Raw genomic sequence first — 24,088 nt, 5'->3', positions numbered from 1 at the left:
TTGTCATGTCTTACCACAAGAGCCAGGCTAATAAAGTTTCGCCAAAATATTTTGTTAAGTCAAATAGCATAAATACAGACTATGTTGACACCACATATAATTGCCATGGAATCAGTGGTGGAATTCAGCCGGTTTGCACCACTTCAGCCGGCCCAGGCCCAGAATGGACTTCCGGAAGTGGCATCCACACAGAGAACTGGTTGTTCACATATTTGAATCCCACCACAGCATGGAATGCAGGATTTGGATAACTTCCAGGTGCAGAGTATGGATCATCTTGTAAATATTGGTAGCCAAATTTATGAATTAACATAGATATTTAAAAAGAATGGGACTGTCTGCAAGGTCTTACCTAGAGGATGTGCAGTCAGATTATAACATAAATGTCGAAAACAGATTCAGCATACTTAACATGCATGAAAAAGATTCTGGTGCTGGAAAGAAATATAAGACATGGTGAAAACTGTAACATAAAGAAATGCATTATAAAACTGAGAGAGGGGAAAATTCAAGTGGTCTTTAGAACAAGCTATTATGGTAGCCAAAAAGAAAAGATGGAAGTTGAAAGACTTGGATAGCAAGAAGAGTGCATAATAACTGAATGTAGACTTCTAGAGTGAAATATGAAAAGAAGGAGAAAACAGGACTCAGTCAAAAATGTCAACAAATAGTTTTCAAGATCACTGAAACACAAACATTGATATCTAAGGTGGGATTCCTAATGGAAGACATTTAATATAAGCAAATGAGATTAAAGGAAGATAGAAAGACTACAGTGAAACTCTTTACAAAGATGATAATAGTATGACAGAAACATTTGCAGAAAGAATATATTTAGGAACTGATTCCATTAGGAATTGAAGTGTTATAGGCTGTGGTAGACAGCTGTCAAATAAGAAAGTACCAGGCATAGATGAAGTACTCATTGAACTGTTTAAAACTCTGGGGAAGAGGCAGTTAAACAGTTCTGTGTCAACAAACATGGAACAACATTGTGTAGCCTAGAGATTAGAAAGATAGGTGTATGTATCTGAACCAAAGAAAGGAGATGTGAAAGTAAAATTAAATCATTGAGCTAATTCTTTAGATAAAGTTTTAAATAGATAACTTAAACAGAGAAAAATGAAATGGAAGAAAGACACAAGATAGATAATGGTAAGGGCAAGAAAGTACAAAAGTTTTTCTTTCGCATACCGATTGCAGCAATGGTGTCTACATCAAGCCGATTAGTGAAAATATATCAAGGCAATGTATGAACCAGAAATCTGAGGATCATGTACAATGGACAAGAAGCTACTCTAAAAACAGGTTTTGGAGAAATACATTGGTTCAGAATAGGAAAGATAGAGGGGCAAGACCCAGTTTGATGTAATAGTTAAGATGCTGACCCAGATATCAAGAGACTGAATTGCAGTCCCATGTTGGACATGAAAGCAGGCTGAATGACTTGGGCCAGTTGTTCTCTCTCTGCCCAATCCCACTTATAGGGTGGTGGTTGTGAGGAAAATAGGAGGAAGAAGTATTATGTATGTTCACCACCTTGAGTTACTTATAAAATAATAAAGGCAGGATAAAGCTCAAATAAATAAATACGCATTTTGCCTGTACTTTTTTACCCCTAAAATAAATATTATTATAAGAATGACACTCTTGGAAGATGTGATAACTAAACAAAGTTAAGAGGTTAAAGCATTACAAATTTGGGATATGTAGACAGTATCACTTTGTTAGCTAAAATTAATGAAAATTTATGAAAGTGGAAAGTGAAAAACATGGAGTTAATTAAGAAATCTGGGCTTGTAATTTGAGCAAAGAAGTGAAAGTGGCCTCAAGAATGATAAAAATTGGTAGTGTACATCGAAATAAAGAAATGAATTCATCCTAGGGAGGATCGCAATGGCAAATAAGATAATAAAAGATGTAAGTATTTCGGTGACAGCAGTGATTAATGGAATGATCTTTCCAGGGTGATATGGGCAGATATAAAAGCTGGACACTGAGAAGAAGCAAAAGAAAGGTGATGCATTTGAATTATATTTTTGGAGATGGTTCTAAAGCATGAATCATAAGAAGAACAATGAGCTTGAATCAAATAAAGACTAACTGCTCCCCTGAGGCAATGATCAACATGTACCAACTTTTCATTTTTGATGCAAGCAATCCGTGAATTGGGAAAAAAAATATTTGACAAGATTAAAGGAAGAAGGAAAAAAACAAGGTGGATAGACAGCATCAAAAAAAATTATAGAACTGCTTATGGAAGTGCTATAAATTATTACTAGAGGCACACTGAGATGGTGAGCATTTGTCCACTCATTAGGAGTTAAAGCTGACTCAGTGTATTTAACTAATCTGTCATCCAATGTTCTAAAGTTTATTTCCTTCCAGAAAGAGCTCGTAGTGTCCTTTTGCATTCTTTATTGCCTGTTTACTCCCAGTCCCCAGAGTTTACTTTCTTTATAAGTGTTCCAAGGCTGCCAGTTTGTTTCTGGATCAAATAGAAAGTTCTGGTTGTTACTTTTAAAGTGCGATTTGGATTGGTATATAGTTCTTAACTGAGAAAGGAGCTTTTACAGTATGTGATTTTCCTACCATGAACCATCACTGAGCTTTTTGAAGAAGACTGGCCTGTATTTCCATCGGGTCATTAACGACTTGGAGATAAACCTTTTCTGTTGCCATAGATTTGCTGTATAGATTTGTTTTCTTTGTTGGATTAAACCACATTGAAATATATCTTTGTGAATTGGCTTTTAAATTTTGGTTATTTTAAGTTTGATCTGCATAATGTTTGATATCATGTTCATATTTTATTATAAACCACTAGGAGACTTTAGCAATTAGTAATATAACAAACAGGGATGTGCAATGCTTCAGATTCAATTGCAAAGAACTGTTTCAAATAGACAGAAAACAGCACCTCTCTGTGATTCATTAAAGCAGCCAAATCTGTTCCCAGAGTCTGCTGCTACATGGTTCTGAAAAGAAATGGATTGATGCTTGAACAAATTCTATAGAGGATTTGTGCTTGCACTTCCACATGTTCCAAAGCTCCTTTTCAAAATCAAATCCAAAGCATTGCACAGCCTAATTAAAAGTTTATTTCAGTAATAAATAATATCTATCTGAACATCAATGTTATTTAAAGAATCAAAAGGGGTGGGAGTGAAGCAATTCTGAACCCCTGATTTTACTGCCACATTCACACTGTTGCTTAATTTGCAGATCTATTCATCTTCCATTTACTTTGATGCTTTTTCAGTTATGGCTATCTTGTGCTTGAAGAACTCCTGCAACCTTTATCCAAAACCCATTGCCAAAATGTCTATCAATAAATCAAATAGACAAAATGTACAATTGCTTTTGCAGACTTGAAAATATCAAACAAATACATCAATGTTATGCAACAGGTCAATTATGTTCCATAATACGGGTAGTCCTCAACATGCAAACATATTTGGGACTGGAATTTCCATTGCTAAGCAAGGTGGCTGTTAAATAAGTCACACCCAATTTTATGACCTTTTTTGCCATGGTTGTTAAGTGAATCCCTGCAGTTGTTACGTGAATCAAGTGAATCCAGCTTCCCTCATTGACAATTCAACCCAAAATTGTTGTTGCTAAGCGAGACAGTTGTTAAGTGAATCTCGTTTGTTAAGTGAATCTCGTTTCCCCATTGACTTTGCTTGTCAGAAGGTCGCAAAAGGTGATTACATGACCCCTGGACATTGCACCTGTCATAAATATGTCTCAGTTGCCAAGTATTTAAATTTTGATCATACTACAATGGAGATGCTGCAGTGATCATAAGTGCTGTTGTAACTTCAAACGGTCACTAAATGAACTGTTATAAGTTGAGGATGTCCTGTACACAGATAGTTCCTGAGTATCAAAAAGCAAGCATCATTTCTTCCTTTACTATGGGTAGAAGTGAGTGGCTTCTCATGAAAAAATGTTGTCAGGCTGCCGCTGAAGCTGTTGCACTGATTCGTTGATTTAACTTATGTATATAGTGCTTCATAATTATTCTTGAAAAGTGTCATTGTTTTTGTGGTTTATCCATTGAGCAATGCATCCGAGAGAATATTTAGTGTTCTTCTCTCTGTGTAAATATATGGATGCAGCTGGAATAAGTGAAGGTGGACAGATTACCCATATATCTACTCTTTCTGCTCTGTTGACTCTTTGGGTGGTCTGTTGAGAACACAGCAATAAGTCTAAGCATTTTTCACTTAGTTGTCCAACAACTAGGTTGATTCTAGATGCTCAGAGGAAAACACCACAATTATGCCAATGTTTGGTTTGGCACAAAGAATGTACAGTTTATTGAGCTCATGATGCTTAGTTGTTAGTCTCTGTGTTTCTATTGTACATTTACTATTAAATTGTTATCAGTGATCATGAGCTTTTTTGAATTACTTTCCTACAAAGTTGAATAATGTTGAATATATTGCCTCTTTTGACCTAAGGACTGATGTAATTTCTGAAAAGGAAGGGTTTTTTTCTTGCAAAAGACGATGTTTTGCTTCATTCACTACCAAATCAATACAATATGTCTTCTTGCCACACTAATTTCCCCCTAATTCAGTAATCTGTTGAAGCTTATGCTAGTTGTGATAATGGAATTGTAGCCTAAAACTACAAGTAGTAAATTAGAAAAGCCTGTGCTGTTTAAATTATCAGCTCTACTACTTTACTTTCATTTGGGTTAGTTCTATCTTATATATCTTTCATACATTATTTGGCTAAAATTCTTCCCTGGTCTGCTACTATTCTGGAGTAACAAATTTAGACTATTTAAGCTTTGGGTTCCCTTAAGTTTAGCATCAAGTATAACAACAATTCTTCAACTGATTACAATTGACCACAACATATCTTTTTACATTGCTTCAATTAATTTGCTTTTATTAAAGTTTTACAAGTGAAGATAAAGATTATTATACATTACTATGAAGTAAGGAAGAGTGGCATGGTGGCCTAATGGTGAAGACGCTTGTCTCCCACTTGGAAGGTTGAGAGTTCAATCCTAGGTAGCAGCAGATGTTTCTCTCTTAGGTCGGAAAGAAAAAAAAATCTGCTGCTAACTCCATATAGGCACCAGAAAGGGTATCTGGCCAGTAAACACTCAGCTCCACCAAGTTGCCCTGACTCTACCCCAATTTAAGGGACCTCAGGGTTGTAAAGATAGATAGATAGATAGATAGATAGATAGATAGATAGATAGATAGATACAGAGAAATAGCTTCTGAGCTTTACAACAGATATAAGTACAATTATAAATTTGTCTTTTTCTCAAAAGTTTTCTTTCTATAATCAATGCTGTCTAATCATCAAAATCATAAATCATATCTTCATTTGTTTTGGGTGGGTGCTGGAATTCATTTGAAAGCTGAGTTTGGAGAGTTGATGAGGGAATATAAATATACTCTGTCAAATATGCATCAACACTTAAAGAAACTGGAAATAAAAAGCTGGACTTGTTCCATTTATATGTCTCCAGAATTTAAAATCTTTGTTAAATCAAAGTCTGCCATTTGGAACAAAGAGGAAAACTGTCAGTAAACTTGTATCCTTTCTGAGTTGAAAAACTTCTGCTTTATTATTGGATAATATCCAATTCCCTCAAAACCCTTTTTAGGAAGTCTTGCAGTATATTGTTGAGGAAACATATTTTGTAGTTTATCTACAATTATCTCTTCACCTATCATTATAGTAGGAATTGCAAAATATATTACCACACAATGAAGAAACCTATTAAGATAAACAGCTTAAATGTCTCAGTGTAGATACCGGTAGGTGTTTCTCAGCCTCAGGGACTTTAAGATGTGTAGACTTCAAGAATTCTGCAGCTTCCAGGCCACATTCTGTATCTTAAAGTTGCTGGGGTTGAGAAGCACTGTTCTAGATTAAGTTGAGAATGGTATATTTCAAAATCAGGATGTTTTTATTTTAGGAATTCAATAATGGAATGTACAGAACTCTTAACAAGATTGCTAATTAATTAATTAATTAATTATTTCTCCCCCACACACACACTTTATTGACAATGTTGTCATTTCCAGTTTAGAAATGTTTATATCATTCATGAAAGGCTCTCTTTCTCTGGTGGGAAACTGATAGGTCTACTAAATTGCATGAAATCTGCTTTTGTCTTTCAGAATATGACAAACTGGGATTTCTTCTGAAGTTGGATTCCAAACTGTGAGTAGAATGATGAAAGGACTTTATTTTGATCTGGCATTATCAATTTCCTTTGAAGACATAATAAATTTTGGACCTGGCTTTCAAATCGTATTACTATCGGTATAATATTATACCAATATGCAGTATTATTCAGTAGCCAAGACTAAAATTTATTATAAAAACAGTGACTTCTTAATATGATTTCAATATTTATCAACAAAAAAGATTGAAAATAAACCATCAAGAGAAGCATATGAGAATGTTCATCATAGTCCATTTCAGACTACTGAAATAAAGAAATAAAGTCAGTTTAATTAAATAGAACATTCCTGGGTGAGCTTATATGAATTTCAAACCTGTGCATGCTTAGGAGTTTTTTAACATCAGTGTACAGGGAAAATAATGTAATCTATCCACATATTTGCATTAGCCTTGATTTCAACCATGATTTGTAAACTACAATGACTATGTTCATGCAGCACCCTAAGACAGAACTACACTATAACTTACTGGTGATGAATTAATAGACTCTATTGTGCATAAATTACAACAATAACTTCTTGTCTTGCAGGCAAAATATTGTTAACATTCCTGCTGTCATATTGTTAAATTCTTTACTAACTGATATTTGCCTTTCCCTGAGAGTTAAAGGTTTTCACTGTTAGGTGAAATCAGGGTTTTTTCTGTGCATTGATTTACAGGTAGTTACAATTTTGTTCAGTGAGTTACAATTTTGTTCAGTGACCATTTGAAATTACCGCGGTGCTGAACAAAAGGTCTTATAAACCCATGCCCGAAGTTATAGCTGTTGCAGCTTTGGAAGTTTTTAAAGTGTGGGCTGTTTGCCAAGTGCCTAAATTTTGATAATGTGACAGTAGAGATGATGGAATGGTTGTAGCTTTTAATAGTCATTTTGGGTGAACTTAATAAAATAGAAAACACAGGATAGAATTATTTGAAGTAACTTGTAAATAATTTCAGATGCAAAAAAAGAATTAAATACAAGAGAATGGCAGAATTAAACTTGCTCAAGCAATTTTTCAATGTTGCTAGATTTCCTAAGTTGTGAGTATATGTCCTACGTTCAAGGCAGTGTGAAATAATGGCTGTATTGCAACTACTAGCAGTTGGGCGTAATATGCTGTCTTTGTTACCACATTTCAGGCGCTATTAATAAATAGCATACAGATTAAAGTAATTATGAAATGAAGACTAGATTGGAATAAGTAAGAATAAGACTAGCGAAATACTGTGGACATAGCATACTTAGACTTCAGTAAGGCATTTGATAAAGTAGACCACAACCTACTCCTTGGTAAGCTAGAAAAAGGTGGAATAGGCAACATCACCACCAGATGGATCTGTAGCTGGCTGGCAAACCATACTCAACGAGTAGTCCTCAATGGCACTACATCCACATGGAGAGAAGTAAACAGTGGGGTACCACAAGGTTCTGTCTTAGGCCCAGTACTCTTCAATATCTTCATCAATGACTTAGATGAGGGAATTGAAGGCAAATTCATCAAATTTGCAGATGACACCAAACTGGCAGGAGTAGCCAACACCCCAGAAGACAAACTCAGGATCCAAAAAGATCTTGACAAACTTGAACAATGGGCCCTATCCAACAAAATGAGTTTCAATGTGGAGAAAAGCAAAGTTTTACATTTAGGCAGGAAAAATCAAAAGTACAAATACAGATTGGGCGAGACCTGGCTTAAAAACAGTAACTGTGAGAGGGACCTTGGAGTCCTAATGGACGATCACTTAACCATGAGGCAGCAGTGTGCAGCAGCCGCCAAAAAAGCTAATGCAATCCTGGGTTGTATAAACAGACGCATAGAATCAAGATCACGCGAGCTATTAGTACCGCTTTATAAAACCCTAGTAAGACTACACCTGGAATACTGCAGCCAATTTTGGTCACCATATCACAAAAAAGATGTTGAGAGTTTGGAAAAAATTCAGAGAAGAGCAACTAAGATGATCAAATGCCTGGAGACTAAAACATACAAAGAACATCTGCAGGAATTGGGTTTGTCCAGTCTAAAGAAAAGAAGAAATAGGGGAGACATGATAGCAGTGTTCCAGTACTTGAGGGGCTGCCACCAAGAAGAGAGGGTCATGTTATTCACCAAAGCACCAGAGGGCAGGACAAGAAACAATGATTGGAAACTGATGAAAGAGAGAAGCAACCTGGAATTAAGGAGAAACTTCCTGACAGTGAGGACGATTAACCAGTGGAATAGCTTGCCCCCAGAAATCATGGGTACTCCATCACTGGAGATTTTTAAGAAGAGGCTAGACAGTCACTTGTCTGAGATGGTATAAGTTCTCCTGCTTGAGCAGGGGGCTGGACTAGAAGGCCTCCAAGGTCCCTTCCAGCTCTATTCTATTCTAAGTAATGGAGAATGATAAGCTTCAGAAAAATTAACTATATTACTTCACAGCAGCAAAACACTGTTGCCAGAAATGGTGGAATTGTGAGCTTGTCTTGCTGGTTTGTGGCATGAGGTAGAAACCATTTTCATTAGACACATTTGTCTGAGGCAGCCTTTCTGGGATTCTGCAGAACTTCTGGGATTCCATAATGTTAACTTCACATGCCAATAATCCTAGCAGTCAAAATGTTGGGAATTTTTATGCACTGTCAGGTCTGCTGCTTTGCTGTTTTAAATGTGGAATATGTAGATGAGAAATAAATTGTATTGTGAAGTTTTTATATTTTTTTCCAATTTTAATTCAGGGGTTGTCTGTGCCCTGAAAATTACGTCAAGGGTTCATCCAGGGTAGAAAAAAGGTTTAAGAAAGGCGGTGTGCTTGTGGATTAATATATCACTGTTGTATATTTCAATTCTTCATTTAGTTATACTAAATTAGTTACATTAGTGTCCTTCAATAATTACTATTACAGTGCTGTCCTTCAATGGTTTTCTTTTCAGTTTTAATGCACAATTCCTCTTTTTAGGTCTCATTACTTAGATCTAGTAAAATATCAAGGCTAGGACCCAAACCTTAGTATATATGTTATTCAACTTGAGCTTGGCTCCGGATGACTCTTGTTTCTTGGCCTCAACTTGGAAGTGGATTTTGGGGGGGGATTTCTTCTCAGATTCCACTTTGACTGCATCCTTGAGATTTTTCACTGTTCAGTTTTTTCAAGATGACTCAGAGTCAGTTACGTGTTGCCACCTTCTGCAGTCATACATAGTATTGTGACACAGTCTTTTTGCTTGAAGTCTTTATTGGGCTTGTGAAATGTTTAGAGAAGGTATATACAGAGAGGAATGGGATACAAAAGGCAAGGTGCAAAGGATGTTCAACCAAGCTCCCAGTTGGTAACTGCCTCTCTCCCTCCCTGCTAGCATATTGTTCTTCAATCTGCTAAATGCATCTCAAGGCTCTGAAGAAAAAATAAATTAAATCCCACAAGTCAAACTGATATGTAAGTGGAGAGATTTTTAAGTAAAGTAGTAAAGTAACCCTTTTAAGCAATGGTATACTTCAGAGCAATCTGCTCTCAGGGCAAGTAATAAGGGGGAGTGCTGCCAAAGATGACAAGGTAAATAAGAATCAGTTGTTGTTGATCTATGCAGCAGAATGCGCTTTCAAGTTAGTTTGACTCCTGGTTACTGAAGATTTGAAGATCTGAAGATTTCTTAGCAACATTATTTTGGAAGTGGTTGGCCCATGCATCATTTCTACCCAGCTGATTTTGTACCTAAGGCAGGACTAAAACTCACAATCCCACCATTTCTAGTCAGGTGCTTTAATCACTATCCTAAACTGGCTCTCGGTAACAGAGAAGAGGATGTTAAAAATTATTTCCTGCAGGCCCCAAATATGTTAGGTATGCAACCACTTGTAAGAAGGCTGCTGGCATGTTTGTTGCTCCTGTAATTTGCAGTGCAAACTTTAAAAAGCCGCCTGGAGGAGAGAAACTTTGCTGGAGGTCATAGAAGTGTCTTTGCTTCTAAAGTCATTAATCCTTCTAACTGTGGTTCAAAGTCTTATCTCCAGATATGTTTTCTACTGAAATAAAACTAGTTGCCAGCCAGTAACTTGCTTGACTGTGTAAAGACTGAACATCCATTGTTATGAGAGATTTAACTCAAATTATAGTACAGATGTCAGGAATTGGAATTTAATTTTTTGACTTCAGGAGATAATAATAAATGTTGGTTGTAGATCATTTAGTTAGTTAGTTAGTTGACAAATGAATATCTTATCAAACGGATTGGGTAGTTTAGAGAAACATTAAAATTAGCAGTTTATGTTGACCTGCTTATAGCACTTATGTTTGTTCTGCAAAAGTTGGCAAATATATTGTAACAAGTGTAGATAAAATGACATGTTCTGAACCCCTCCCTAAACATTAGTAAGGATGGGGTAAACCTCAACCCTAGGGAATTTTGTGTAGGATTGATGGTCTGCTGATAGTATAAAATTTTGTCATCTCATTTTTAAAATTCTTTCATAGTTCTTTTTAAACATTGTTATGTACAAAAAAGAATATTTATAAAAATAATTTGGAAAGTTACATGACCATTTATTTTAGTAAACTGATTGTTTTACTTTATCAAGAAAAGAGAAAATAAAGACATAAACTGTATTGTTTAAACTAGATTTTGACTACCTCATATTCCTTGGCTCATGGCTGAGAGGCTAATATGTTTGAAAAAGTACTCTACTAGTATTAAGAATTCGACATTTGGCTGTTTATGACCTTCTTGTGATTTCTGGCTACATTGTTGATGCCCAGGTTTTGTGGAGATATCAGACATATATACTGGCTGTGTAGTCAGTAATGAATGCTTGGTATTATTTTCAAGGATTCATGGGAATGAAAGGAGATGAGAAAAGAGAAAAGGAGGTCAAGACTGTATGGGAAAAAAAATTAAAAGTGAACACTCTGAAATTGCTGAAGTGCTGTCAAATAAGTTGCATTCCTACATGAAATAAAGAATTGGAATGCAAAAAAAAAGGGTCAGTTGGAGGGTTTCAAAATGTAGGTGGCATCTTGAATATAAAACTTTAATGAACTCAGGGTCTGCTTTGCATGTTGACAGGCAGATTGTAAACTCAACTTCCCTGAACTTCTCTGGATGTTTTAGGTACTGTGTGTAAATTATGGCAAGCTATAGACTATAGAGCTATGTCTTGACCCATATAAAAATACTTGGCAATAATTCCTTTATTTCAAGCTGTTGCTGGAAGAGTAGTGTCATATCAACAATCTGGGATTAATCAAACCCATAAATAATTGCAGATGGCAGAATTACTGTAGCATGCACTCTAAAGCACAGAAATGTTTAAGAAGGATCTAGTAAAACACTCATTTTGGGTGGAGGGGAAAAAAATAAACTACTGCATTATTAGCCTGCAGTCTGCATTCAGGTGCTACTTGCAGATATAGTCTCTTATAGAGAAATATCTATCAGTGTTAGAATATGTTATCAAACATTTGGCTTCTTTTGACTTTTGACTTACTCTTTCCATTGTGTTTTGCAGAGATATTCCCTCCTTTTAACTGTTCTTAATTTCATCTTGACTCTGTAGATATATTGTATAATATATACTTCAGTTCTTTTCATTAAAGAGTAAAGTAAAAAGCATTAATGTAAACAATTAACCATCTGAGTGACGTGCCTGAACCAGTGGATTTCAGTCAAATCAGCATGTCAGCATACTGTTTTTCAGACAAACCAGTATGTCAACATACCATTATAGACATAGACTTGAATCTCTCTCTCTCTCCACACACACACACACACACACACACACAGAGAGAGAGAGAGAGAGAGAGAGAGAGAGAGAGAGAGGTAGTCCTTGACTTACAACAGTTCATTTAGTGATGGTTCAAAATTACAATGGCACTGAAAAAAGTGACATGACCATTTTTCTCACTTAAACTGTTGTAGTATCTCCACAGTCATGTGATCAAAATTCAGATGCTTGGCAACTGGCTCATATTTATGAATGTTGCAGCATCCCGGAATCATGTGATCATCTTTTGTAACCTTCTTATAAGCAAAGTCAATATGGAAGCCAGATTCACTTAACAGTTGGGTTACTAATTTAACAACTGCAGTGACTCAATTAATAACTATGGCACAAAAGATCATAAAATGGGACAAAATTCACTTAACAAAATGTTTCACTTAGCAACAAAAATGTTGGGCTCAATTGTAGTTGTAAACCGAGGACTGCCTCTCTCTCTCTCTCTCTCTCTCTCTCTCTCTCTCTCTCTCTCTCTCTCTCTCTCTCTCTCTCTCTCTCTCTGTGTGTGTGTGTGTGTGTGTGTGTGTGTTTAGCAAACACACTGTGAAGCGAACTGTACCCTTTTAAACTACTGGGTCAATCTGTCTCTATTTCTCTTTCTATACACACAAATACACACACAGAGAGAGATAGAGACAGATGACCCAGTACTTAAAGAGGGTACAATTCGCTTTAGCTTAAGATATTGATAGTTTGGGTTCCAAAATAAGGTCCCCCAGGTTAAAATACTGAAGAACTTCAGAATAGGGTGGAAAGCTTTTTTGGGAGGAGTAGAATTGTCTGGAGTAACAGATATATTTACATCTGAATTCTTTTATGACAGAAACAGGAAATTGAGGTGGAACATTATAAACAACCTGACATGTAGCCAATGTTAACTTTGAATATGACTGCTTTTAATGTTGCTGACAGATTAATGTGATCTTTATTTGTATATTGATTATTGGATTGACGCTCTATCTTTCCATCTAAAATATCAAAGTACTTGATAGCTCAAAAACAATGCTTCACTTTCCCACTTTGTCAACTTAGGTTTGTTATCTTCCCTGGAAATAAGCCCTTCTTCCTTCCGATAAATATTTGCATCTAAATCACTATAGTTTGCATATACAGTATATCTGTATGTGTATGCATCTATACCTGCCAGAAGGGACATTCCAAAATGGGGGAGTGGGAATTATCATCATCCAATTAACAAATACTCATCAAAATAGAGCATTTATAAATTTGATTTGCCATGCATGCACATAAATGTGTGTGTGTGTGTGTGTGTGTGTGTGTGTGTGTATAAATTCAAAAGCATCAATACTCTTCCTAACCTGCTTCTTCAAAATCTGAAATCGTAATTAAAATATAAAATAAAAACTAGTTTAAAAGGCCTGATTGAAAAAAATAGTTTTAACTTGTTCCTTGAAAATAGAGAAAATGCAGCTTAATAACTGGTTGTTTTCAGTGAGCAAAAACAATTACAGTATATAATTGTTAAATAATTATTTGCCTATAGCACAGTGCATTGTTCTTTAGACAGCCTGGCACCTAGTCTAAGGACTGAGGCTGCTGAAGTCAAAATAGAAGTTCCTAGGCTAGAATAAGCTCTTATCTACATTTATCACAGCTGCTTCCCAAAACCATTATGAGATCTGCTAAATATTTGTTAATTCAAAAGTGGGGAGAGATAAACCTAGAGTTTAAACTCTGGAGTGTCTGTCTATCTCTATCTCCATCTCTATCTCCATCTGTCTATCTATCTGTCAGACGTATGTGGCTGCCAATCTTAAAAACATAACTTTGAGCACTTATAATAAGCAAAATAAAAAGAAAAAACATTAAAGCAATAAAACCAAAATTCGTTGCCTTATCCATCCTTCCCTGCATCCAACAAAACCATATCCATGTCTCTTTTGCTCTCTCTGTCCAAATGCCAGTACCTATATTTATGCCTGCCTCTATTTGCCACGCTGTGGGCAATTTGGCTTTATTCTTGTCTGCAGTAAAGTTTTGAATCTAGTTGAGTCGTGTCTTGGAATCAGCTGCCAAATCTGGCTCAGAGTAGAAATCAGAATTATACATCTAGAGACCTGTGATTTACTACTAAGCTCTGGTGGGAAGTCTGATATCTTCCCACAACACTTTGCCATTAAGGAACATTTGGACTGGAAATACCAGGTTGCATAAGTGCATTTCAGATAGACCACTCATAGAGCTGGTATTTTGCCATTCCTGATGTTATGGTGATAAGAAAAAAAGAAGTGGTAGAAAAATATGGAAGGGTTATGAATGAAGTATGATACCTTGACATCCCCATGAAACTCTAGAGCACCCAGAGCTAGTACTAAAACATTATAAGTACTCTCCAAATAAAGCTGTCCAACGTGTTTAACATATTTATTTTTTCCTTTATATCAAACTAGGGAAATGCTGACAAGGGGATTGGTCAACATTCCAAACAGCAAAAGAGCAGATAGGATGGAGACTTACCCTTGTAAAAGGAGGAAAGGAGGAATGAGATTGAGGTGAGGGAAAATAAAATCTAGAAGAAGAAATGCCTGTTAGGTCAAAGTATATACAGAATAATTCACTTGAGATATCTTTATATATGCAGATCTAACAAATTTGCACATAATGTTATTTATGGGACAGTCTCAAATTAATGGTGAAGAATCTGCATTGGAAGAATTAAATCTTTTGATTTTTTTTAAAGTTAGAATTTCCCTGCAGAGGCAAATATACAATTGTTTTAACTGTTCACCAATGCAGTTAAGCAATTTTGTCACATCCCATAACTTTAGTCCTCTTCATTTGAAGAGATTTTGGGTTTAATTTGTGAAAAAGAGGCCAAGCTGCTATTAAAATATGCTTCGTTACTCTATTCTGGATGCATTTACTTATTAATTAATGCTGAAATTTTTAATTTCTGTTTTGTCTGCCATATGTCTTAGGATTTCACGAGTATTTAAATTTAGCGTAAACTCATGGCATACATAAACAACCAAAATACTTCTTTTCATCCTTTTATTAATGTCAAAGTAACTTAAATCAATGCCTAACTTCTCTCTAGATTATGGGTTTGTATATAAATATGGCTTTATTATTTTCACAGTAGCTTAAATTGGAGGCATGGCATGACAGAAATAGAGGCTAAAGATGTAATAAAAATGTAGGTTGTGATAACAATGGAAATCTTAACTCATTTTAAATAGGTTGGATATACATCATTTTAATCATGAGATGAAGTTTATGGATTGTAGACTTATGTTTGTCAGAAAGTAGAAAAGATTAATAAAACATGCTGTTGGCTAACGTTTGTACCAACATGGCAATATGACTATTGCTGGTGGGGTATTTTAAAAGTCCATTGAATTAAAAATAACAATTAACATGAATTAGTATCAGTAATGTCTCTTGTCTTTATTAAGTCTTGTTTCATTGTTGAAGTACAGTTGTGGTAGGGCAGATTTCTTTCAATATGGTATCATCTATATGAGCTAGAATTGGAAAATGTGCTGAATAATGAAATATTTTTGAAGCTACTTCCCAAAATGCTATTCGTCAAGTTGATTGGGTGTAATAATCCTAATCCAGGTACAGAACAGGTTTGTTCTCTGGAAACCAGTGAAGAATGGAGACGAGAGATATAAAACCTTGAGTAATTGGAGATAGCCTATTAGGCAAGATTCTTTGCAATTCCTAAATTATACAAATTATCCCAGTGGAGAAATACCTTGTCTGACATGTAGCAATATTCAATATGGCATGTGATATATGTACTCTATCTGTTTTAGGGAGCTAGGAGAAAACTAGTGTTCAACTTTTAAAAAGAAAGAAAATGTATAGAGACCATAAATCTGAACCAAAGCTATATAAATAAAAAGTTAATGAACAATAGAAGTATTTGGATACATTTATTCATAATTGCAAATTCTTTTACTATGATATTCCCACTGATGCAGATAAATATTGGCTGAGTTCATATAACATGCTAAATCATAAATCTGAATTAATAGAAAGCAATTGCTATGTTCAGTTAACATGTTTATATCCAGTCAGCTATATTATTTGGGTTAAAAAGATGACTTGTTTGCACAACATGTTAATACAACTGCTAGATTTCCACAACAGCAGATTAACGTTCACTCAACTGCACTCATGAGAGTTCTGAAGCATATCAAAATATTCATAGCTGGTGGCGGAGTCCCCTGAATGAGTTCACGTTACTGTGGGCATTTTTCATATAAAAGCTCTTTAATAAATAATTAAATTAAAATGATATAAGAACATAGAAATATATCTCATGAGATTTGAGGGATTTTGGAAACAGAGTGGGTCTATTGTAGGAGTGTTGCTAATTGTTCTTTATATTGAAGAACTAAAACTAAAACCAGTAGCGTCCCAAGTACAGTACACGCAAAATGGTTTTTTTGTTCTAAACATTTTTTTGAAAATGCATGACAATATGAATTTTACAGTAATAGTAAAACTTGGTTTTAGATAATGAACTTTAGTTTTCACATAAAGTTTTTAAGCAGAGGCTGGATGTACCAGCAACAGATATCCTGTACTAGTAAAAACATGTTACATCACTGTACATTATTATAGCATTTTTATCTTACTGTCATGGTTCCGACAGATGAAACTTTTCAAAAGAACTTCAAGGCATTGTTTATCTTTAAAGAATCTTTTATTTGGGAAACAAAGTATTGGCACTACATAGTTGAACCCAAAAACTAAATTCCCCTCCTCTGGATACAAAGTAACAAAGTACAATTCCCACCCACAGTAAACAGTCAAAAAGCACATTTCCCAGTTAGCTTGAAGCATGGGCTTTCTCCCCAGCTCTCCAGCCCACCTAAACGTTATCAGCTCAAGACACAGTTTGTCCTTGGATTCCCATGGCAGAGTTATTATTATTATTATGACTAACTGAACTCTCATCCCAATCCCCCCTCCCAGCACCAACTAATTCTAAAAGCATAGAGAAAATGGCTGCACTTTCATCTGTTGTCAAAGCAAGAACATCCGATGTTAGCAGCATTGACACTTACATTATGAAGCAAAAATTTAAAATTTATTGTGGTTCAAAAGTTAAGCTTTCTAATTATTCAGTACAGCATTCAACTCCATTAGCAAATTTTTCTGTTGTCAAAAGCTTCTATTTTTAGACAAAATGAAAATCAAATGACACAAAAAGCAGGGGTATTCTGAAGAATTATATGCCACTCCTAAATTTTGATACAAGCTGTTCTGGTAATGTTTTTGGGTTGGAGTTTGTGGTCAGATCTTAGAAGTGATAGGATTTATCTAATAGTTTTTGACATATCAAGAGTATTAGTTGCATACAGACAGGCCATTTAACAAACGTTCGAAATTATGATAGACACCCCCCCAAAAGCTACATATGACTTCAAACTTACAATGGCTGCAGCAGTCCTGCCATCATCCACCCTTAAACCCACCATAGGTTGCTGCAGTGTTCTCCCGCCTCTCTCCCCGCATCCTACCCTACCGGGACTCTGCAGCATTTGGGCCTGTTCTGCACATTATGCCCCACCACACTTACCATCTCAAGCTCTTTGGACCTCATGTTGGGGAAGTAGGGCAGGACATGTGTCTCTGAGCCAGGTTGTGGCAATCTAAATGTGGTCGCCATTTTGCCCCACCCACTTGTGGGCAGGGGCAAAATGGCAGCTGACAGAGAAATTGTTTCATTTTACTGCCTTAGAGAGGTTTGCACAGTGCTTCAGATGTTTCTGAATGCTGTAGAAAACATCTGCAGCAAAACAAAGCAGCTTGTCTCTGGACCATACAGCAGCGACCCAAATGCGGCCACCATTTTGTCTCAGCCCACAAAAGGGCAGGGACAAAAGAGCAGCCATCAGACAGACTGTTTCATTTTCTTCCTTAGCGAGGTCTCCACTGCAAGTTTGTTAAGGCAGCAAAATGAAGCACTTTGTCCTTGGGCTGTGCAGCAGTGACCCGAATGCAGCTGCCATTTAGGGGATGAGACAAAATGGCAGCTGTTTTCAGAATTGTGCCATGCAACCACGCAAAGAAGTCATCCCAGGACTCTGGAAGGCCTCGGAGCTCTTTAAAAGGTAAATGAAGAGGATGGTGCTTGGCCAGGTGGAGTGAGAATCAGGTCTGGGATGACCCAGTGGGAGTAGGAAAAGACCTCTTAGGACCCAAGGCATGGGAAATGGAGCATGGGGCATCTTAGGGTTGGGGAAGCCTTGGGATGCCCAGGACAGGCAACCCTGGGCCTGTATTAGACCTCCAACAGCCTCTCCCACCCAGGAGGCACCCCACACTCCACTTAACAATCCGCACATTTGTTTTATATTTCATTGGGAAGAACAGGGATGGGAGGGTCGTTAGGTGAGATGTTTCACCTAACGACTGGTGCAACGTGCAGCCATAATGGGCAGGTTCCATTATAGCCATATCTCGGGGACTACCTGTAATGCTTTCAATTACAAAAGAGGAACAGTCTTTGTTTTTTCTTCTGAAGCATGTTGTTGATCGAGGTTTGTAACTATTCACTAATATTCAAGGTGGCTATGAATTTCCCAGTTGGCCATATCATTATCATGTCTAGTAATGAAAAGATCCAGGCAAATAAATATCCCAAATGGATAAAACAACATAGAATGAGAAACATAAAAGACAGATCAAGTCTGTGGCCAAAATGAGGTATGTGATAATTCTCAGTAACTGTACTGGTAGTTGTGGTTGGCTGCAAACCTATTTTTGCTTGTGACACCTCAGAATATGAACTATTTATTATACTTAGAAAAGTTCAATAAGTCTATCTCTGACCTTGAGACTTTGTATATAATTGTGTCTTTATTTGCCAGACCGGCTATTCATTCCTCATATGGGACAATCAGACTGCCATGAATGAAAGGAAACACAAATACAAGAGGTGGTTTTTTTTTTAGCCAATATCTTAAATTCAGTTGTTTAAGTCTAAACAGTCTCCTCAGTATATATAAGGATAAATAGATAAAAGAAGTATCCAAGGCCAAATCTTAAAGAAGAATACAATCTTAAGAATAGTTTAAATTTTAACTTCAGACTTTCTCATTACTTGCATTTGCATTGTCCAAATGTGGTTTAGATGTGCTGGAATATCTGGAGAGTACCAGTTTGGGAAATGCAGGCTTGAAATTTTGGGCTCCTCTGTCATGCATGAATACTATGAAGAAGCAGATTTTTTCTAAACAGTATCCTCTATATGAATAATACTGTTTATATTCAAATTTTGCATTGAAATTTGGGGAAAGTTAGGCCTTCATTATTTGACTATATGAAGACTACAGTTAGAAAAAGAAGCTGTCAGAAATAGCTGTTTTCACCATAGTAACTGTACTCAATTGGAATATAAATTCAGTCTTTTTATATATCCACTGATTGTGAAAGAGACTGAGCTCTTAGAAAATGATTAAAGGAAATCATGTTGGAGTTATGGTATACAACCTCTCCATTTTCACAGTAGGTGGAAGAAATTTATAGTAACTTAGTTAGATTTACTGTAGGGTTCTAGTATTACATTGTAACATTTACATAATAGCAACAGCACTTAGACTTATATACTGCTTCACAGTGCTTTACAGCCCTCTCTAAGCGGTTTACAGAGTCAGCATATTGCCCCCAACAATCTGGGTCCTCATTTTACCAAAACTTGGAAGGATGGAAGGCTGAGAATTGAACGGTCAAACTGTAGTCATATAAATAATAATAAATAATAGTAAATGTAACACAGTAATAGTTTACTAGTTTATGTAGTAATAAAATTACATAGTAATATAGTATTACATAGTAACTCCAGAACAAAAAGGTAATATTTTTCCTTATATTTTTGGAGTCCAAACTCCAAAATGGCAAGGAAATACACTACATACCAGAAGCCACCTGGTACAATTTGATGACATCCTATTTTAATTTCATAAGACTTTTCTGTTCCTGTTGCTGCTATTCAGAAAAGCTAATGATAAAAGGATTTAGTTGATCCACTTTTCATTTATTTCTTAGGATGATCATAACACTTTTATTTTTTACAGGCCTCCAGAAATAGTATCAAAATATGGTAATATCTCAGAGGGTGTTTGCAAGCCTGGGTATGCTTCTGCTTTGATGACTGCCATCTTTCCAAAGTAAGTGACCAATCTTTGTAATAACCCAGTTCTGTTCAATTACAATAATGTCCGAAATATGTGATGAAATATTCACCTTAATTAAAATGAATTTCAGATAACGCAAAAACAAACAAGGAACAGTATATGTACATAATGACTACGACTAAATGAGATATTTTTTCATCTTATCTATACTTTCCCATATGTTCTAATCATATTAGTTGGGGATTTTAGATTTTATTGTATAACTTAAATATATCATACAATATATTAAACTTAAACTTTGTTGTATGATATCATAATTAATCTCAGCAGGTTGTAGCATCCTCTGCTGATCTTGAAAATGTTAGCCAGAGTTGGATCAACTTTATAGACTTGACTGGGAATGTTTTAAACAAAAAATTGTGATAGAAGGCAATAGCAAAACATTTCATATTTTTGTCAAGAAAATTGTATGCCTAGATCTGTGAGGTCACTAGGAGTAAAAATTGACATTTTCACAGACCATTTTAAATGTTTCTAAATTGTGAAATTAATTCAACGATGCTATCTGATCATATTCAATGTTTTTTTCAATGAATTCCTTTATATGATACCAGGTATTGTGTGAAAGAACCTGATGGGGCAAAAAAAGGGTTTTCATTCATTGAATGGGTTGTGTCAGAAATTAGTGAAATTTTAATGTGCTATGTTTCCATTTGTTGAATTGAACTTTTGGGGGGGGTCATGTAAGAACAGCTGTGGTAGAACAGCTGTTGACCTTTGTCTGAAAATAAGTCTGGCTTTCTGTGCTTTATGAGAAGGACCTCCAGGTCTATGTGATTACTCTGTAGTGTAAGGCAGAGGTCCCCAACCTTTTGGGCACCAGGGACCGTTTCTGTGGAGAGAAGATTTTCCGCAGATTGGAGGGTGCGTAGTTTTGTGTGCAGCCTGCATCCCTCAGATGGGGCTTTGCTTTTTTGTGCGACCTGGTTGCTGGCATGCTGCGGCCCGGTACTGGTCCATGGACTGGGGGTTGGGCACCCCTGGTGTAAGGGACCAAGCACAATAAGTGTCTTTTGCCCTTCTCTAAGCTTGAAGAAAGAGCCTGAAAGCATTTGTCACTACATACCAATGTACAATTCTCAACTGGTGATGTTTTCCAACATACAGTTTCCTTGGGAGAACATTTGCTGTATAACTGCTTTTTCACGTGGCATTTCTGGTCTATGATAGCAGCATATTATTTTTTATAGTTTTATTTGTCTTTTTTTGTCAGTTTCCTGGTTTTCCTAGTGAACACAGAAACATTTGGATCTGCTGTCAACAAAAGCCCTTTTAGTTCTCTGAAATCTAAATAAATCTATTTAGCGATATCTAGAGATTTTTGATGTCCCTTCTTTGTTGCTTTGTTTTGTTTCCACGCTCATATAACACAATTGAGAGCCAGTGTGCTATAGTGATTAAGGTGCTGGTTAGAATAAGGGAGATCCAGGTTGTAGTTCTCCTTGTACAGTACACAAAAGCAGTAGGGGTGATTTAGGATTAGTCACTGTCTTTTGTCCCTAAACTGAGAAGTTGAAAACATCTGGCTATCAATCCATAGTCGAACAGTGTGGGAGACTATCATCCATATACTTTAATAAAGAGGTCTAAAGTGAAAAGATTAAGGTTGATAACAACAATAACAATATTACTGAGGACCACAACAACAGTTATTGCTGAGAACCATGAGTACCACTTTGTAGATTATAATTTCTCAATCATAAAATATTCTATTATATGCCCTGCAAGCCTTCTCTGATCTGACTGTAATAGCTGTTCCTTTTATAAATGGATATATGGTGAACAAGACAAATGTTGCACAAGATAATATACTATTGGAGTTTCAATTTGATGTACCATATTAAGATATGCAGAATCTATTCTAAATTATATTTCTTCATTTATTCTTATATTCCTTGTCATGAGCTTTTTGCAACTTCATGATTCTGATTTTTTCTTTAGTTCATCAATATTAGCAAATATTCTCCATAAGCATGAAATGACAGCTGTATTGCTATAAACGCTCTTAAATTCAAAGTCTCCTGTTATCTACACAGATTAACTCAACACCTCCTCACTGAACTAGCAGAATTTGTTACAACTATTCATTATTTTTGTTAATATGAAAGTGCCAGCTTGCTATTTTGTTACCCTTGTCAAAATCTTAAATATATTTAAAAAGAAGTGACTGTGCAACCATTCATAAGCCTTTTTTGCTTTCTGTTCTCCCATTTCCTGCAGAGTAATTTGACCCCTTAACCATAAGTGCATTATGTTTTTATTTGATGACTGTAGCAGAAGGAAATGCAGGCAGTGTAAAATATTATCTTTTACTGGCTGATAAATTATTGGAAAGTTGAAGATTTACCAGGTTCACAAAATGAATAGAGTTGACTTGCAAAGTCTTAACTATTTTTTAAAATGCTAGTAAAAGATCCCTTGGGGTAGTCAATTAGTATTTTGATGGTGATGTTTTACACTCTGTTTATCTAGATTTGCCAGGGTGGTCTTATCCAGCAAGTATATAAACTTTTCAAGGTCAGAGTATAGAAATAAGGTTTCTGTCTCCCACATTAATTGGTTTCCTCAAAATCCTCAAAAATAAAGATCTAGAAGGTAGTATATCATTGGAAAGTAACATATTAATTTTAAAAGACCATTAGTTAATTAACTTAATCTGGATATAGTATATCCATTTTATAATGTATGTGGGAACTCTTCCTCACTCTCAGCTTAATTGGAATATAGTGTAGATTTATTCTATGAAAGATTAGGAAAAATGCCCTATTTTCTCACTGGAGAGATATGTAAGAAATAGCCCAATAATCATTTAATACGAATATAAATAAAGTTATTAATGAGTAATGAGGTGGTCATATGTGCATATGATACCAAATACAGGTAGTCCTCAACTTACAACAGATCACTTAGTGACCATTTGAAGCAACTGCATCAAAAAAGTGATTTATGACCATTTTTCATACTTATGACCGTTGCAGCATCCCCATGATTACGTGATTAAAATTCGGATGCTTAGCAGCTGACTCATATTTATGACGGTTGCAATGTCCCGGGGTCATGTGATCCCCTTTTGCAACACCATGATAAGCAAAATCAATGGGATAGCCAGATTCACTTAACAAACATAATACTAAATAACTACGGTGATTCATTTCATAACTATGGCAAGAAAAGTTGTAAAATGAGTCAAATCTCACTTAACAACTGTCTTGCTTAGCAACAGAAATTTGGAGCTCAATGGTGGTGATAAGTCAAGAGCTACCTGTATAAGAATAGTAAAATTTAAAAGAAATTGCCAAATGCATAAAAAAGAGCCAACTTCACTGGGGACCCGGGGCTCCAAATAGTAAATGCAATTCAGTGTTAGCAAGAGCAAGTGGATGAACATTGTTACAAATATACAATAAAGAATCTAAGCTGGTAATAATTGAAATCATGGTGAATGGCTTTATGAAAAAATGAAAACAAAGTTTAGTGTTGAAGTACTATAATAGGCAAATTTCTGCTTAGAGCCATTAGGAAGGGAATTGAAAATAAACAGTAATAGGCTTATATAATTATAGGGAAAGACTTTATATAAATTTATGATCATTTCACTTTTGAAAAAATAGTATAGATTTGAAAGAAAAGAGTAACCAAGTTTTCGGTTATAATAATATTTGGAGCATTTCGAACCTGCTAAGTGATTATAAGTACATACAGATAAATGCTTGTAATAAAGTGATTGGTGTGTCTATGCCATAGTTCAAGATTGGACTATACATTTTCAGTGTAAAAGTATTCAGCCAAATGCAGGCCTCCATTTATGTCTAGGGGATGTTGCAATGTAGACGTTTCCTACTGGTCTTTTGCAAGAAGCTTATAAAATATTTCTCTACAGCAAATATTAGACAATGTGGATGTTCTGTGAAATGCCTATCAGGGTTTGTTTAGTCTGGAAGGCATAT

The 24,088-nt window shown here is 35.7% G+C and overlaps 1 protein-coding gene across 7 annotated transcripts in view; it reads left to right on the top strand.

Annotated features, from left to right (window-relative positions):
- Window positions 1-24,088, top strand: part of ST3GAL3 (ST3 beta-galactoside alpha-2,3-sialyltransferase 3) — a 168,056-nt gene that overhangs the window by 49,320 nt on the left and 94,648 nt on the right. For 5 of the 7 annotated variants that reach the window (XM_015811360.1, XM_015811356.1, XM_015811359.1 and 2 more), the window contains 2 exons: window positions 6,159-6,201; window positions 20,022-20,114. In XM_015811360.1, coding sequence (XP_015666846.1) covers window positions 6,159-6,201; window positions 20,022-20,114 — 136 coding nt within the window. The remainder of the gene's footprint in view (window positions 1-6,158; window positions 6,202-20,021; window positions 20,115-24,088) is intronic. The other 2 variants (XM_015811361.1, XM_015811358.1) reach the window with 1 other exon arrangement.

Source organism: Protobothrops mucrosquamatus, unplaced genomic scaffold (genome assembly GCF_001527695.2).
Source record: "Protobothrops mucrosquamatus isolate PMUCROS unplaced genomic scaffold, P.Mucros_1.0 scaffold39, whole genome shotgun sequence".
NCBI lineage: Eukaryota > Metazoa > Chordata > Lepidosauria > Squamata > Viperidae > Protobothrops > Protobothrops mucrosquamatus.
This window is presented reverse-complemented; position numbering and strand designations above follow the sequence as displayed.